Source organism: Erpetoichthys calabaricus, chromosome 11 (assembly GCF_900747795.2).
Source record: "Erpetoichthys calabaricus chromosome 11, fErpCal1.3, whole genome shotgun sequence".
Lineage (NCBI taxonomy): Eukaryota > Metazoa > Chordata > Cladistia > Polypteriformes > Polypteridae > Erpetoichthys > Erpetoichthys calabaricus.
The window spans coordinates 144,705,404-144,719,478 of NC_041404.2; the positions used below are offsets into that span (position 1 = coordinate 144,705,404).

The window sequence follows — 14,075 nt, forward strand, 5'->3', positions numbered from 1 at the left end:
CTCGCTTCTGCTGGTACACTAGAGGTGTAGAGCTGGTGGGGGGGGTCACCAGGTTTCTGTGTTTGCTCTGCATGGAAGTCCCAAGTGGACAGGGTGAACGAGCACTGGCAGAGAGAGTCATCAGATGTGTCAGAATGATAGATGGTGCCCAGGGAAAGGAGAGACGGTGAGGACAGGAGACAAAGCCCGCTGTAGAAATAGAAGCCACTGATAAAGTAAGCAATTTATCAGTCGTCCGCCGTGTAATCTGCAACATTCGCAAAGGCGTGACACCTGAAGGCAGTTTCGAGACACAATGGATAAAGTCATTTTTAGTAAATGGGCCAGATGAGCATTTTATAAAGCATTGCTTTGACAGGCAAGGTTGCTGAATGGGCATCGGCTCGTGCGCATCCGACATTGCCACAAGAGCCTGAGTGGTCCGGCAAGCTGCTACAGACGCTCATTTGTGAGTTATGATATTAAAGTCCTCAGCCTGCCTGGTGGCCTGTTGATGATCTGTCTGATTGGCTGGATGGGACGCGCTTCGGATTTAGTGCCAACATGCTCCAACTCTTCCATCCCGTGAGGTGCCCTTCTTAATTACCAAATTGATTCATGCTCTTCGCATAAGCGGCAGGATCTTGAAGGAGGCGTCACTCAGAGCTCTGCTCAGAGCCGCTTTTTCAACCAGTGGGAGGTGCTCCCTTACCATCAGATGGCTTCTTCCACTTACAATGGCTTCATTGACCATGCATCTGCTACTGAAAAGTAGGGACCCCCATGAAAGACTGGCATCTGGCATCTGTGTGGTTTAACTTGCGGGTATCTTGTTGTAGCTATAATAGCTACACTATACTGCCAAAAAGTACTGGAACGCCCCTCCAAATCATTGAATTTAGGTGTTCCAATCACTTCCATGGCCACAGGTGTATAACATCGAGCCCCTTGGCATGCAGACGGTTTCTACAGACATTTGTGAAAGAAAGGGTCACTCTTAGGAGCTCAGGGATTTCAAGCGTGGTACTGTGATGGGACGCCACCTGTGCAGTAACTCCATTCGTGAAATTTCCTCGCTACTAAATATTTCACAGTCAACTGTCAGTGGTATTATAACAGAGTGGAAGAAATTGGGAACAACAGGCAACTCAGCCACGAAGTGATGGGCCACGTCAAATTACCGCATGCTGAGGGGCACAGTGGGCAGAAGTCGCCAACTTTAGCTGCAAGAACAGTGCAGTGTAGAGAGCTTCATGGAATGGGTCTCCATGGCCGAGCAGCTGCAGCCAAGCCGTACATCACCAAGTGCAATGCAATGGTGTAAAGCCCACCGCCACTGGACTTGAGAGCAGTGCAGACGTGTCCTCTGGAGTGACGAATCTGGGTTTGGATGTTGCCAGCAGAACGGTACTCGCCTGACTGCATTGTGCCAAGTGTAAAGTTTGGTGGGTGGGAATTATTGTGTGGGGTTGTTTCTCCAGGGTTGGGCTTGGCCCCTAAGTTCCAGTGAAAGGAACTCTTAATGCTTCAGCATACAAAGCCATTTTGGATAATTTCATCCTGCCAACTTTGTGGAAACAGTTTGGGGATGGCAACATGACTGCATACGCACCAGTGCCCAAAGCGAGGTCTATAAAGAAATGGAGGAGCAAGTTTGGTGTGGAGGAACTTGACTGGCCTGTACAGAGCCCTGACTTCAACCCGACAGAACACCTTTGGAGACGATGAGTGAGCCCAGGCCATCATGTTCAACATCAGTGCCTGACCTCACAAATGCTCTCCTGGTCACAAATTCCCATAAACACACTCCTAGACCTCGTGGCAAAGCCTTCCCAGAAGAGCTGAAGATGTTAGAGCTACAAAGGGTGGGCCGACTCCATTTTAAGAATGGGATGTCATTAAAGCTCATGTGTGTGTAAAAGCAGGTGTCCCAGTACTTTTGGCAATATAGGATAGATAGATGGAAGGATGGGTAATACATTTTTTTGTGGAAACTAAAACTTTACAGAAGCTCAAGAGAAATATGAATGTCATAACACTACCCAACCCAAAATCAAACACCAGCAGTCTGATCACAGGCTTGTCAGTGGGAGTAAGCTGTAGTATAGTCCAGGGGTTCCCAAACGTTTGGACTTCAAGTACCACCTGAGGTTAAGTGAGTTGCGTTGTGTTCCACCCAAATTTTTAACAAAAAAATTAAAAAGCAAGTACTGCAATGAATGATTAATTCTTAATTAGTTAATATACAGCAAATTCATGACACTGACTACAACCGCCCCGAAATCTGAATAAAAGTTAAAGAATTGGAAGAAATTATGCATAAAATTAATGAAAAAATGTATGCATGTACATAAATTGATAAATTCCGCCCCAAAAAACTAAATCCTGCCTTCGGCCTGTATGTGACGCAGTTACTGAAGACGAAATGGTATCGGCTTTGTGCTTAGATCTAGTGACTATGATGCGATACAGCGGCAGTGCACGTATAACAACAAACGCGAGCGGTTTGTGTGAGGCAGAGTTACCGAAGACTCAATAGTGTCGGCGTTGTGCTTTCATCTAGTGACCAAAAGCTCAAACAGTGAAGAAGTAGAAGTTGACTTCCGCGAAACGGAATTATGGTAGCGTTAAGTGGCGCAGTGGGTAGCGCTGCTGCCTCGCAGTTGGGAGATCTGTTGGACCTGGGTTCAATTCCCGGGTCCTCCCTGCATGGAGTTTGCATGTTCTCCCCGTGTCTGTGTGGGTTTCCTCCGGGCGCTCCGGTTTCCTCCCACATTCCAAAGACATGCAGGTTAGGTGGATTGGCGATTCTAAATTGGCCCTAGTGTGTGCTTGGTGTGTGGGTGTGTTTGTGTGTGTCCTGCGGTGGGTTGGCACCCTGCCTGGGATTGGTTCCTGCCTTGTGCCCTGTGTTGGCTGGGATTGGCTCCAGCAGACCCCCGTGACCCTGTGTTCGGATTCAGCGGGTTGGAAAATGGATGGATGGATGGATAAATGAACTAAATACTGATTCGAATAATAGGTTTGTTTTATTCAGATGATGAAATTTCACACCACACTAAATTTGGGAATCCACGTATTAGATAGATAGATAGATAGATAGACAGATACTTTATTAATCCCAAGGGGAAATTCACATACTCCAGCAGCAGCATACTGATACAAAAAAATATTAAATTAAAGAGTGATAACAATGCAGGTATAACAGACAGTAACTTTGTATAATGTTAACGTTTACCCCCCCGGGTGGAATTGAAGAGTCGCATAGTGTGGCAGAGGAACGATCTCCTCAGTCTGTCAGAGGAGCAGGACGGTGACAGCAGTCTGTCGCTGAAGCTGCTCTTCTGTCTGGACATGATCCTGTTCAGTGGATTCTCCATGATTGATAGGAGTCTGCTCAGCGCCCGTCGCTCTGCCACAGATGTCAAACTGTCCAGCTCCATGCCAACAATAGAGCCTGCTTTCCTCACCAGTTTGTCCAGGCGTGAGGCGGCGTTCTTAATGCTGCCTCCCCAGCACACCACCGCATAGAAGAGGGCACTCGCCACAACCGTCTGATAGAACATCTGCAGCATCTTATTGCAGATGTTGAAGGACGCCAGCCTTCTAAGGAAGTATAGCCGGCTCTGTCCTCTCTTGCACAGAGCATCAGTATTGGCAGTCCAGTCCAGTTTATCATCCAGCTGCACTCCCAGGTATTTATAGGTCTGCACCCTCTGCACACAGTCACCTCTGATGGTCCATGAGGGGTCTGGGCCTCCTCAAATCCACCACCAGCTCCTTGGTTTTGCTGGTGTTCAGGTGTAGGTGGTTTGAGTCGCACCATTTAACCAAGTCCTTGATGAGGTTCCTATACTCCTCCTCCTGCCCACTCCTGATGCAGCCCACGATAGCAGTGTCGTCAGCGACACTGTATTTAAACAGTTTCATTGGTTTTTGCTCACAACAGGCTTGTCATAAAGGGTTTTGCACAGATAATTTAAATTTCAGGGACCACGATACGTACCACCTGAAAAGGCTCCGCGTACCACTACCACAGTTTGGGAACCGCTGGTATAGTCAATACTAGACTAATTCAAGAAGCCAGCTAGTGCTTCTGAGCGCTTTAGTAACACTCCATCTGTACTTCTTCCCAGGTCTGAGGAGGCAAACAAGGCTTTCTCTGCAGCAGTCCAGATGCACGATGTCTTGGTCAAGGCCTGGGCCATGTGGGGAGACTACTTGGAGAACATCTTTGTAAAAGACCGCCAGCTGCACCTCGGTGTGTCTGCCATCACCTGCTACCTGCATGCCTGTCGGCATCAGAACGAGAGCAAATCCCGCAAGTACCTAGCCAAGGTGAGCCAGAGGACCTTGGGTAACGCTTGAGCAGCCATCATCCTGCTGCTCCCTCCCTCCATTCCTCTCTCTCTCTCTCTCTCCCTCTCTCTCTCTCTGGTCTCTCATGTTCTTGACATGCCACCCCACCCTGGTTATAACTGACTGTGGACCCTCCAGAAGTTACATTTTCTAAGGAATGCTGCTGACTGGAATTTTTGTTTTTTTTCCCTCCTCTATTGTCAACTGGCCATAGCTTGGGGATGACTTAATGTTCACAAGTTTTAAGGTTCCATTTATGTTAATCAATCTGTCTGTTTCAACATACTGTATCTTCATTGCTCTATGTACTTATTATTTAATTAGTAATTTGTAAAGTCTGCGCTTGTGTCATATCGCTCAGCTCTTGCATCCCGGTGAAGAACACTACACCAAAATCGACTGAGCCAAACTGAATTGAACTCCCTCTCTCGTCTTATTACAGGTGCTGTGGCTCCTCAGCTTCGATGACAAGAATACACTGGCTGATGCCGTTGACAAGTACTGCATTGGTGTGCCACCCCTTCAGTGGCTTGCATGGATCCCTCAGCTGCTCACGTGCCTGGTGGGCTCAGAAGGCAAGCCGCTTCTCAACCTCATCAGCCAGGTGAGTGCCTGAAACGTTTGACTTGAGTGCCATTTCCCGGGGTGAATTTGTTTTAAGCCAGGGGTCTCCATCTCCGGTCCTGGAGAGCTACTATGGCTGCAGGTTTTCATTCTAACCCTTTTCTTAATTAGTGACCAGATTTTGCTGGTAATTTGCCTTAATTTTAATTGATGCACATCTTAAGACTCGGGTTCCTTAATCAGCAACCAAGCAATATCAAGACACAAAATGAACCAACACATAAACAACCACCTGCATCCATCACGCAATAACTGAAAATAAAGGAAGGTGAAGGCCTCAGTAAGGTTGATCTGCTCAGGTCCACAAAACATTTTGACAGCCAGAGCTCTTAAAAAAGAAAATCAACAGTTTTGGAAATGTCTGAGTACCATGGAATTAAATAACGGGTTTAATTAGAAACGAGAATTGGCTTCAAATTTAGAAACTGAATGAAGTGAAGTTGGTTGGAGTTTGAGGCCCCAACCTTAGTTGGTCATCTGTTGGCTCACGTCACATCAAATTTATGTTTAAGAGCCGTTTAAGGAAAAAAGAATCCATTGAGTAGTCAGAGTCTCAAGAAAAGTCAATTAAAATAAAGGGAAATAGTTCATTAGCAGCAAAAACTGGTCACTAATTGAGAAAAGAGTTAGAATGAAAACTTACAGCCACAGTAGCTCTCCAGGACTGGAGTTGGAGACCCCTGTTTTAAACTAAACCTGCCTAACCAACACCACTTTTACCAGTCATGCACTGCACCGTGTCCCCTCACCCTTGTTAATATCAGTTTATTTTCTTGTCGTTGTCTCCACCGATTTGGGCCACCTAGTCTTGAGCTACCTTTTTAATGGATCCTCCTTTTCACTAAGAGGGTCTTCACAGCAGTGACTTTCACCTCTCTACTTGTAACTGTCTCATGTTTGCTCCAACACTGAAAGCAAAGGGTTATGGGAAGGGCATTTTTTAGAATTGGGTAATTATTCAAAATGGTGTCCCTCAGGGGTCAGCGCTGGAGCCACTGATCTTTTATATCATCATGGTAATGGCATCACGTGTCATACACTCCCAGTCGTCTTGCCTAGCACCGTCCTGGCATCCCTGAATCACAAACGGCATACAATAGTGGTGTCCATAATGAAAAGCCAAGTTTCACCATGGGAAGACATATTTCATAAATAACATCTTTAGATCAGACCATAAAATTCCTCTGACCGGTGAAACCATCCATCCACGTTCTAAACTTGCAGAGTTGTGATGAAGCAGGGCCATATCCCAGCAAGCAGCAGGTGGCAAGGGAGGAACAATCCCTGGACAGGGTAAACGTGCTCACACAAAAGCCCCCCCTACTCTGGCCAATTTAGCATTGCTAATCCACCTAACCTTGCATGTCTTTGGACTATGTGGGGTTATCGGAATGCCCACGCGGACAAGATGCCAACTCCACGCAAGGCTATAAAAATGTATAACAAAGTCCAAAGTTTGTGGTGTATAAAAGTCTGTGCACGCTGTCCGTTGCATCATCACACTCGCAGGTTTATGTGTGAGCATGCTCACGTGTTATTTCTGTATCTGATACGGATTGTGCGACAGACAGCGTGCTCAGACTTTTGTACCTGTGGCATTTAGTGTCTTGGTGGATTGTACAGGGAGATTCACTCGAAAGAGGCCCCGAATATTTTGTTGTAACTCCCGTTTGGATGAAGCAATCTGAACCAAAAGAATCCGCTCTATACCTTGACATATGTGTAATCGATTGCATTACATGTGATGCCGGAAGTGTTTTCCAGTGGTGGACCTGCCAATTCTGGTATTCTATGGCAAATGCCAATCGAGTTCCACGGTGCCCACTAGAGGACGTCGGGCCCTCAGGCCACCCTCATGAAGTCTGTTTCTGATTGTTTGGTCAGAGACATTCACACCAGTGGCCTGCCTGCCTGCTGGAGGTCATTTTGTAGGCTCTGCCAGTGCTCATCCTGTTCCTCTTTGCCCAAAGGAGCAGATAGTGGTGGGTCCTGCCGATGGGTTAAGGACCTTCTACGAGGGGCCCTGTCTAGCTCTCCTAGAGTAACTGCCCGTCTCCTGGAATCTCCTCCATGCCCTTGAGACTGTGCTGGGAGATGCAGCTAACCTTGTGCCATCCTGGAGAAGTTGAACTACCTGTGCCAGCTCTGTAGGGTCCAGGTATGGCCTCATGCTGCCAGTAGTGACACTGACCATAGCCAAACACAAAACGAGTGACAAAACAGATGAGGAGGGAAAAATGTCAGTGGCCTCCCTCCAGCTGTTAAGCCATTCATTCCTGTTTTGGTGGTCATCTCAGTGTTGCCCCTCTAGTGCACCAAAGCAGCTAAAACTAATGAACAAGCCCCTCTGCTACTTAACTGACCAGATCAATAGCCCAGGAGTTTCATTTACTTGATGCTATACTTGGATTCAAAAGTGTTCCTTTCATTATTCTGAGCAGTTTATATAAATATATATATATATATATATATATATATATATATATATATATATATATATATATATATATATATATATATAATACACATACACGCACACACAGTATGCATACCAAGTGCAGAGTGCTCTCCATTGCCTGTCTTGTTCTCTCGCTCTTTACTGCTAAATTTTGCAGCCATTTTTGCACTTGCTGATGAGCGATAAGCTGACATAATGAGACTGAAGCCATCTGCTCATGTATATCACATAATAAATACTGCATTTTAATACTCTGCCCTGTCAGATTTCCTCAGTAGAGTAACTCTAAATTAGATTGAACCTGTTTCCGCGAGCAGTAGCCGATGATTGTTGATGGAGTTTTATGTATTATTCATCTGTTGATTTTATTGATGCCGCAGTCCTTTTTTTTTTTTCTCTTTTCTTTCTGATTCTCTATGCCATCCTCTCTTGCCTTGCAGGTTGGACGGGTGTTTCCTCAAGCTGTGTACTTCCCCATCCGGACGCTGTACCTGACCCTGAAGATTGAGCAGAGGGAGCGCTACAAGAGTGGTATGGCAGCAGAGGTTGAGCTGGGGGACTGGGGAGGGGGGTGTAGTGATCACATGATCAGTAGTTGTCAGCATTTTTATGCATCCTGCCTGAGGAGAACCCTCAATCCCAACATACGCGATTTCAAAATAATGCATAGAGAGCAGGACAAGTCCTTGACCACAGCTAATGGTGCCATGGAATTATCATCACGAAATCGACAACTCCACCACAATTGTAGTTTGGGGACCATAGCAGTTATTAGTAGGCAGGCACACAGGGAATTGTAGTAAAAAAAAAAAAAAAAAACCTTTAAACTTTTATTTACATTTTGACACTGCAGTAGGGACAATAAAAATGCAGTTTTCCCAGAGGGGAAAGGTTGAGGACACCCATTTGTGTAGTAAACCAGCACAAAAGATACAGGCCTCAGTCTTACTCAGTTAAATTTCAAACTCCAAATAGAAAGTATCTGTGCCCCAGGTGCCCATCAATCCCCCAAACATTTCAGTACAGCGGAACCTCGGTTTGCGAGCATAATTCGTTCCGGAAACGTGCTCGCAGTCCAAAGCACTCGTATATCAAAGTGAATTTCCCCATAAGAAATAATGGAAACTCAGATGATTCGTTCCACAACCCAAAACTATTCACATAAAAATGATTAATATAAAATATAAAGTAAAAATACATAAAACAAATGATCCTGCACTTTACCTTTGAAAAGAATCATGGCTGGTGTGAGTGACTTTCTAAACTCTTGTGGGATTCCACCCAACGGGACGACACGCGGAAGAGCGTCCCAAAGCAATCGCAGTCTCCCAGCGCTGTAGCAGTTCGCCGTAAAAGTGAATCCGAAAAGATCGCGGACATGCTATAAGCGCTGCCATCGATGGGTGATACAAGGAACAAGGAACATTATAAATGTGCAGGGCACAGTAGATAGATAGATAGATACTTTATTAATCCCAAGGGGAAATTCACATACTCCAGCAGCAGCATACTGATACAAAAATATATTAAATTAAAGAGTAATAACAATGCAGGTAAAAACAAACAATAACTTTGTATGATGTTAACGTTTACCCCCCCGGGTGGAACTAAAGAGTCGCATAGTGTGGGGGAGGAACGATCTCCTCAGTCTGTCAGTGGAGCAGGACGGTGACAGCAGTCTGTCACTGAAACTGCTCCTCTGTCTGGAGATGACACTGTTTAGTGGATGCAGTGGATTCTCCATAATTGATAGGAGCCTGCTGAGCGCCCGTCGCTCTGCCACAGATATCAAACTGTCCAGCTCCATGCCAACAACAGAGCCTGCCTTCTTCACCAGTTTGTCCAGGCGTGAAGCGTCTTTCTTCTTAATGCTGCCTCCCCAGCACACCACCGCATAGAAGAGGGCGCTCGCCACAACCGTCTGATAGTACTACTTGGGCACGGCCCTGCCCGACTGCTGTGTCTGTGTATAGGAGAGTGGCAGATCCCGCTACAATAAATAGCCGCGCTGTTGTTGTTACAAGATGAATAAAGCTGGTGTTGCTAAAGTACTGAGACTCCACTTCGTGTTTTAGGGTACAAGACGGGGACTCGCACGTCACAGCACACACACACAGTCACAATGCTGTAGTAAATAGTATACACTCGTACAGATGTTGACTATATGAGTGAGGCACGCCGACTCAGACGGAGAATAGGAGACGATTGCCCGCAGCGAGAGAGACAGAGAAGAACCATCAGCTCAGTTGTGATCACATGACGCTCAGCAGATAAAGCGTATACATACTACTCGTACTGCAAGATGTCGCTCGTTTTTATTAAAAATTTTAGCTCATCTTGCAATACATTCGTAACCCAAGTTACTCTCAAACCGAGGTTCCACTGTAGCTTTGAAACCCCACCTAAACTCTGCAGGCCCACCAACAGACCTACCTTTGCTTGGGCTACAAATGGAGGTGAACTGACCAATCGCCTGTTTTTTCTCCCCTGTTGTTATTATCCAATAGGCCAGTTAGCCTATCAGCGGCCCGTGATTTGCTGATCTTTATGACTTGACGTATGTGAGCCCAGTACAAATTCAGATTCTTGAGCTATGAATGTGTGTGCTTTTAAGAGAGCAGCAGTGTAGGAAATGTCTGAGTTTTATTACTTAATTATTGGCTTCTCTTGTGGCAGAGCCAATAATTGTGACTTTTGGTAAGGCTTGTGGAGTAGGCTTTCTAGCCGTTAGGCTTTAATCAAGCTAATGGGAAACACATTCGTCTTTAACAGGATAATGCAATTTTATCGATTAACACAAGAACGCAAGGATTATAGAAATAAGATAATTGCTTATGCTTAAATGCACAAACCAGCGTGCAAAACCACTGAGACAAAGTAAACATAACTAGGATATGGCTGCTCAAAGTTCATTTTGAGGTTTTCCAGGAAAAAGAAAAGCCTTTAGTTATTTGACTTTCTAAGCTGTCTTGGTGATTTTTGTGTGATGTCAGGACTCGCTGTTGCTCCACTGCACGGTCAGAAAGATGAGTTTATACTGTTAGGGTCTTTATTGTCACACGCACAGAGTCCAGTCAAATTCTTACTCACCGACTCTGCAATCGCCTGGGAGTAACACTAGGAAAAAGAAGACTTGCCCGGTGCCAGGACTGCACATCTTGCTGGGGTAGCTGATAGGTGAGCTGGGTGAACGAAAAGGGCAAGCATGGCAGTGTGAGCCGGCTGCTTCATACCGAATGCTACAGCATACACAGACATTTTAGGCGATTGTGCATTTGTGCACTTTGTGCTAACAGTTTGAGGAAGGTTCTTTTCTGTCCCATCATAACCGTTCTCCTGTGCACAAACCGGGTCCATAAAGACATGGAGGAACTCAAGAGGCCCTGATGAACATCTTTGGCATGAATTAAAACGCCAATCACGAGGCAGTTCTTCTTGTCCAACGTCTCTGCCTGACTTCACAAAGGATGTTTTGATTGAATGGGCACAAATACCCAAAGAAAACTCCAAAATCTTAAGGAACGCCTTTCCAGAAGAGGGAAAGATGTTTACAGGGGAACCAACTTCATATTATTGCTTATGGTTTTGGAATGGGATGTTCAGCACGCTTATACAGGTGGGATGATCAGGTGACCACAAACCTTTGGCCATCTTTTGAGAACATTGTGTGCCATGCTAGAAAAGTGATAAAAAATTATGAGGGCATCATGTACTGCACTACGGGATTGACGCTTTCAAAGTGTCCTCACCACCTTGTGACCACTGTGTCCAGGAGGACATAGCCTTTATAGACTGGCATGTCTTATTTAGTGATCAACTCTCCTCAGGCCAAGTCCCCTACTTGGCTGATGGCCTTCACATTTAGAGAACTGAAGGCTTTGGGGGTGAAGGGGGCTCCTCACTCAATGATGCTGTGTACATTTAGAGGACTAAAAGAGCTTAAGGGCGAGGCACTTGTTACCCGGACAATGGCACTGCCTGTCCCCAGGTGGCTAAGTTACCTTTTTCTTCGCTGTAGAATGAAAGCATCAGTCCTGCCATATGCTTTACAAACTCTTCCATCCATCCATTTTCCAACCCGCTGAATCCGAACACAGGGTCACGGGGGGTCTGCTAGAGCCAATCCCAGCCAGCACAGGGCACAAGGCAGGAACCAATCCCGGGCAGGGTGCCAACCCACCGCAGGACACATACACACACCCACCAAGCACACACTAGGGCCAGTTTAGAATCGCCAATCCACCTAACCTGCATGTCTTTGGACTGTGGGAGGAAACCGGAGTGCCCGGAGGAAACCCACGCAGACACGGGGAGAACATGCAAACTCCACGCAGGGATGACCCAGGGAGCAAACCCAGGTCTCCCAACTGTGAGGCAGCAGCGCTACCCACTGCGCCACCGTGCCGCCCTTTACAAACTCTTGATTTCTTTTTTTTTTTTAAATGGTGTTTTTCCTTCTTTTCAGATTCTGGCCAGCAGCAGCCCACCTCAGTGGGGGTACAAGCCCACTCTGCGTCAGATCCCGGACCCATCCGTGCAACGGCCCCCATGTGGCGCTGCAGCCGCATAATGCACATGCAGCGGGAGCTGCACCCCACACTCCTATCATCCCTGGAGGGCATCGTGGACCAGATGGTCTGGTTCAGGGAGAACTGGCACGAGGAGGTAACGCCTGTCGCACACACACACTCACACTTCTCTTCTCTTTGGTGACTCTTTCATGTTTCCAGTACCAGCAGATTTAGCATTTCAAAGGGCTCTGTTGCCGGTTATTCAGGGCGCGAGTGGCACAGCTTCCTCAGCTGATATTTAGGGCCTCCATCGCGTTTTGTGTTTGTTCAGTTTTCTGCCTGGCAGCTGTTACTTGGATTCTCACTACGGATACCTCATAATTAAGGATGAAAGAAACGTCAACCTGGCATCAATCGGAGAGGATCAATTGGTCGGGTGTTTGGAAGTGCAAAATCACGTTCTCAGTGGCAGCATTTTGAACTAAGAGGCAGGATTACTGACACCTAGGGGTGAAAATAAATAACCAGCAAATGGTATTCCTGATGACCTCCCCTTGAATTTGCTAAATTCCTCGATGCCATTAGAGGCACATGCTTGCTAGTCTCTCATGGGAAAGGGAAAGCTGCCAGCCGTTATTCTTTAATTCCTCTGTGTCTTTCTGTAGACCCTCGTGCCCTTTATGGCCTCCTGATTAGCTGTGTTCGCTCTTTCTTCAAGGTCCTCCGTCAGCTGCAGCAAGGCTTGGCAAAGTGTTACTCGGTCGCCTTTGAGAAAAGCGGTGCCGTGTCCGATGCCAGGATCACCACACACACCATGAATTTTGTCAAGAAATTGGTGAGCACCTTCGGCGTTGGCCTCGAGAACGTCTCCAATGTCTCCACCATGTTCTCGAGTGCAGCCTCAGAGTCTTTGGCGCGACGGGCACAAGCCACAGCTCAGGATCCCGTGTTTCAGAAGATGAAGAGCCAGTTCACTACAGGTCAGTGGCACTGAGGGGGCAAAGTTAGACTTCACTGGGTTTTGGTGGGCAGTGGACTGTGCCGTTTGTAGCATTGTGCCAGGTCTATGTGGCTTTCTGTTGGCATGGTCATTCTGATTAGTGGGTCTTGGTGTTTATGGACAACAGTTTCTAATCTTTTGTTTGGTCATCCTGGTTGGAAAGTCTGTTCCCTGTTGGCAGTGTGGGTCAGTTCATTGTGGACTTGACAATATTTTTTTCGTAGTAGGGGTCCTAGAGTGACCCCCTTTATACCCTTAATTATGCAGACCTGACCAGAATGTCCCCAAAAGCTTCTTTGTCACCTCTGTCTTTATCTTCCTTGATGTACCTTCGTGGCCAATAGTATAAGCCGACTTCTTACATCATACCAATCCTATTCAGCCACAACTCGGCCCCCATTCTAGTTATGGCCTGTATTCTCCCAGGCTAGCTGGGCTGGCTGGTAAATTCTCTCTTTGGAATTATAGCTAGGAAAGGTCGTATCTTGTAAGTGTTCTGAATTAGGCATTAAATAAAAGTAGAATGACAATTTTATAAATAAAGACAATCATGCCATTATCGTTATTAATTAGTTTTCTTGCTACTATGGCAACTCTGACCTGTTATTTTAGCGCTAGAGTCCAGTCTAACTGCATTTATTTAGAGCAGCGGTTCTCAAACTTTTTTTGTGTGAAGGTAATAATGCAATGTTTGATTTTTGTCTGATCGAGTCGTAGAGTAGTTGGATCGAGTCCCCTGGGTATGTAAGACTACACAACTGGGACCATGGGAGTGCATCCCAACTGCCTTTGACTCGCTAAGGTAATGCAAGTACTGTAATGTGACTGAAAATCACTGTACTGTGACATGGTCTCATTATTGCTGGGGATCAGGCCAGTGACCGTGGGGGTGTCTACAAACTGTTAATTTGACAGGGTGCTAACGATACACTGTGTACCGTTATATGCCACTTCTCCAGGCGGTTTTACTTAAACCATTGATTTAGAGGACTGGATCACTCATCTCTCCATGTGAGGAGTGCTGTTCCAGTGGTCTGGTTCAGGTAAGCTCACTGTGAAAACTGTAAATAGACTAATGGCCGAACAGGAAGTCTTGAATCGCCAAGATAAAGATAAAAGCAAAATGTTAACATAGCATGAAAAG

General features: G+C 46.2%; 1 protein-coding gene across 4 annotated transcripts in view; it reads left to right on the forward strand.

The window, feature by feature from the left end:
- trrap (transformation/transcription domain-associated protein) overlaps window positions 1-14,075 on the forward strand; it is a 227,557-nt gene that overhangs the window by 199,511 nt on the left and 13,971 nt on the right. For all 4 annotated transcript variants that reach the window (XM_051933670.1, XM_051933671.1, XM_051933672.1 and 1 more), the window contains 5 exons: window positions 4,116-4,317; window positions 4,781-4,942; window positions 7,861-7,951; window positions 11,886-12,085; window positions 12,650-12,911. In XM_051933670.1, coding sequence (XP_051789630.1) covers window positions 4,116-4,317; window positions 4,781-4,942; window positions 7,861-7,951; window positions 11,886-12,085; window positions 12,650-12,911 — 917 coding nt within the window. The remainder of the gene's footprint in view (window positions 1-4,115; window positions 4,318-4,780; window positions 4,943-7,860; window positions 7,952-11,885; window positions 12,086-12,649; window positions 12,912-14,075) is intronic.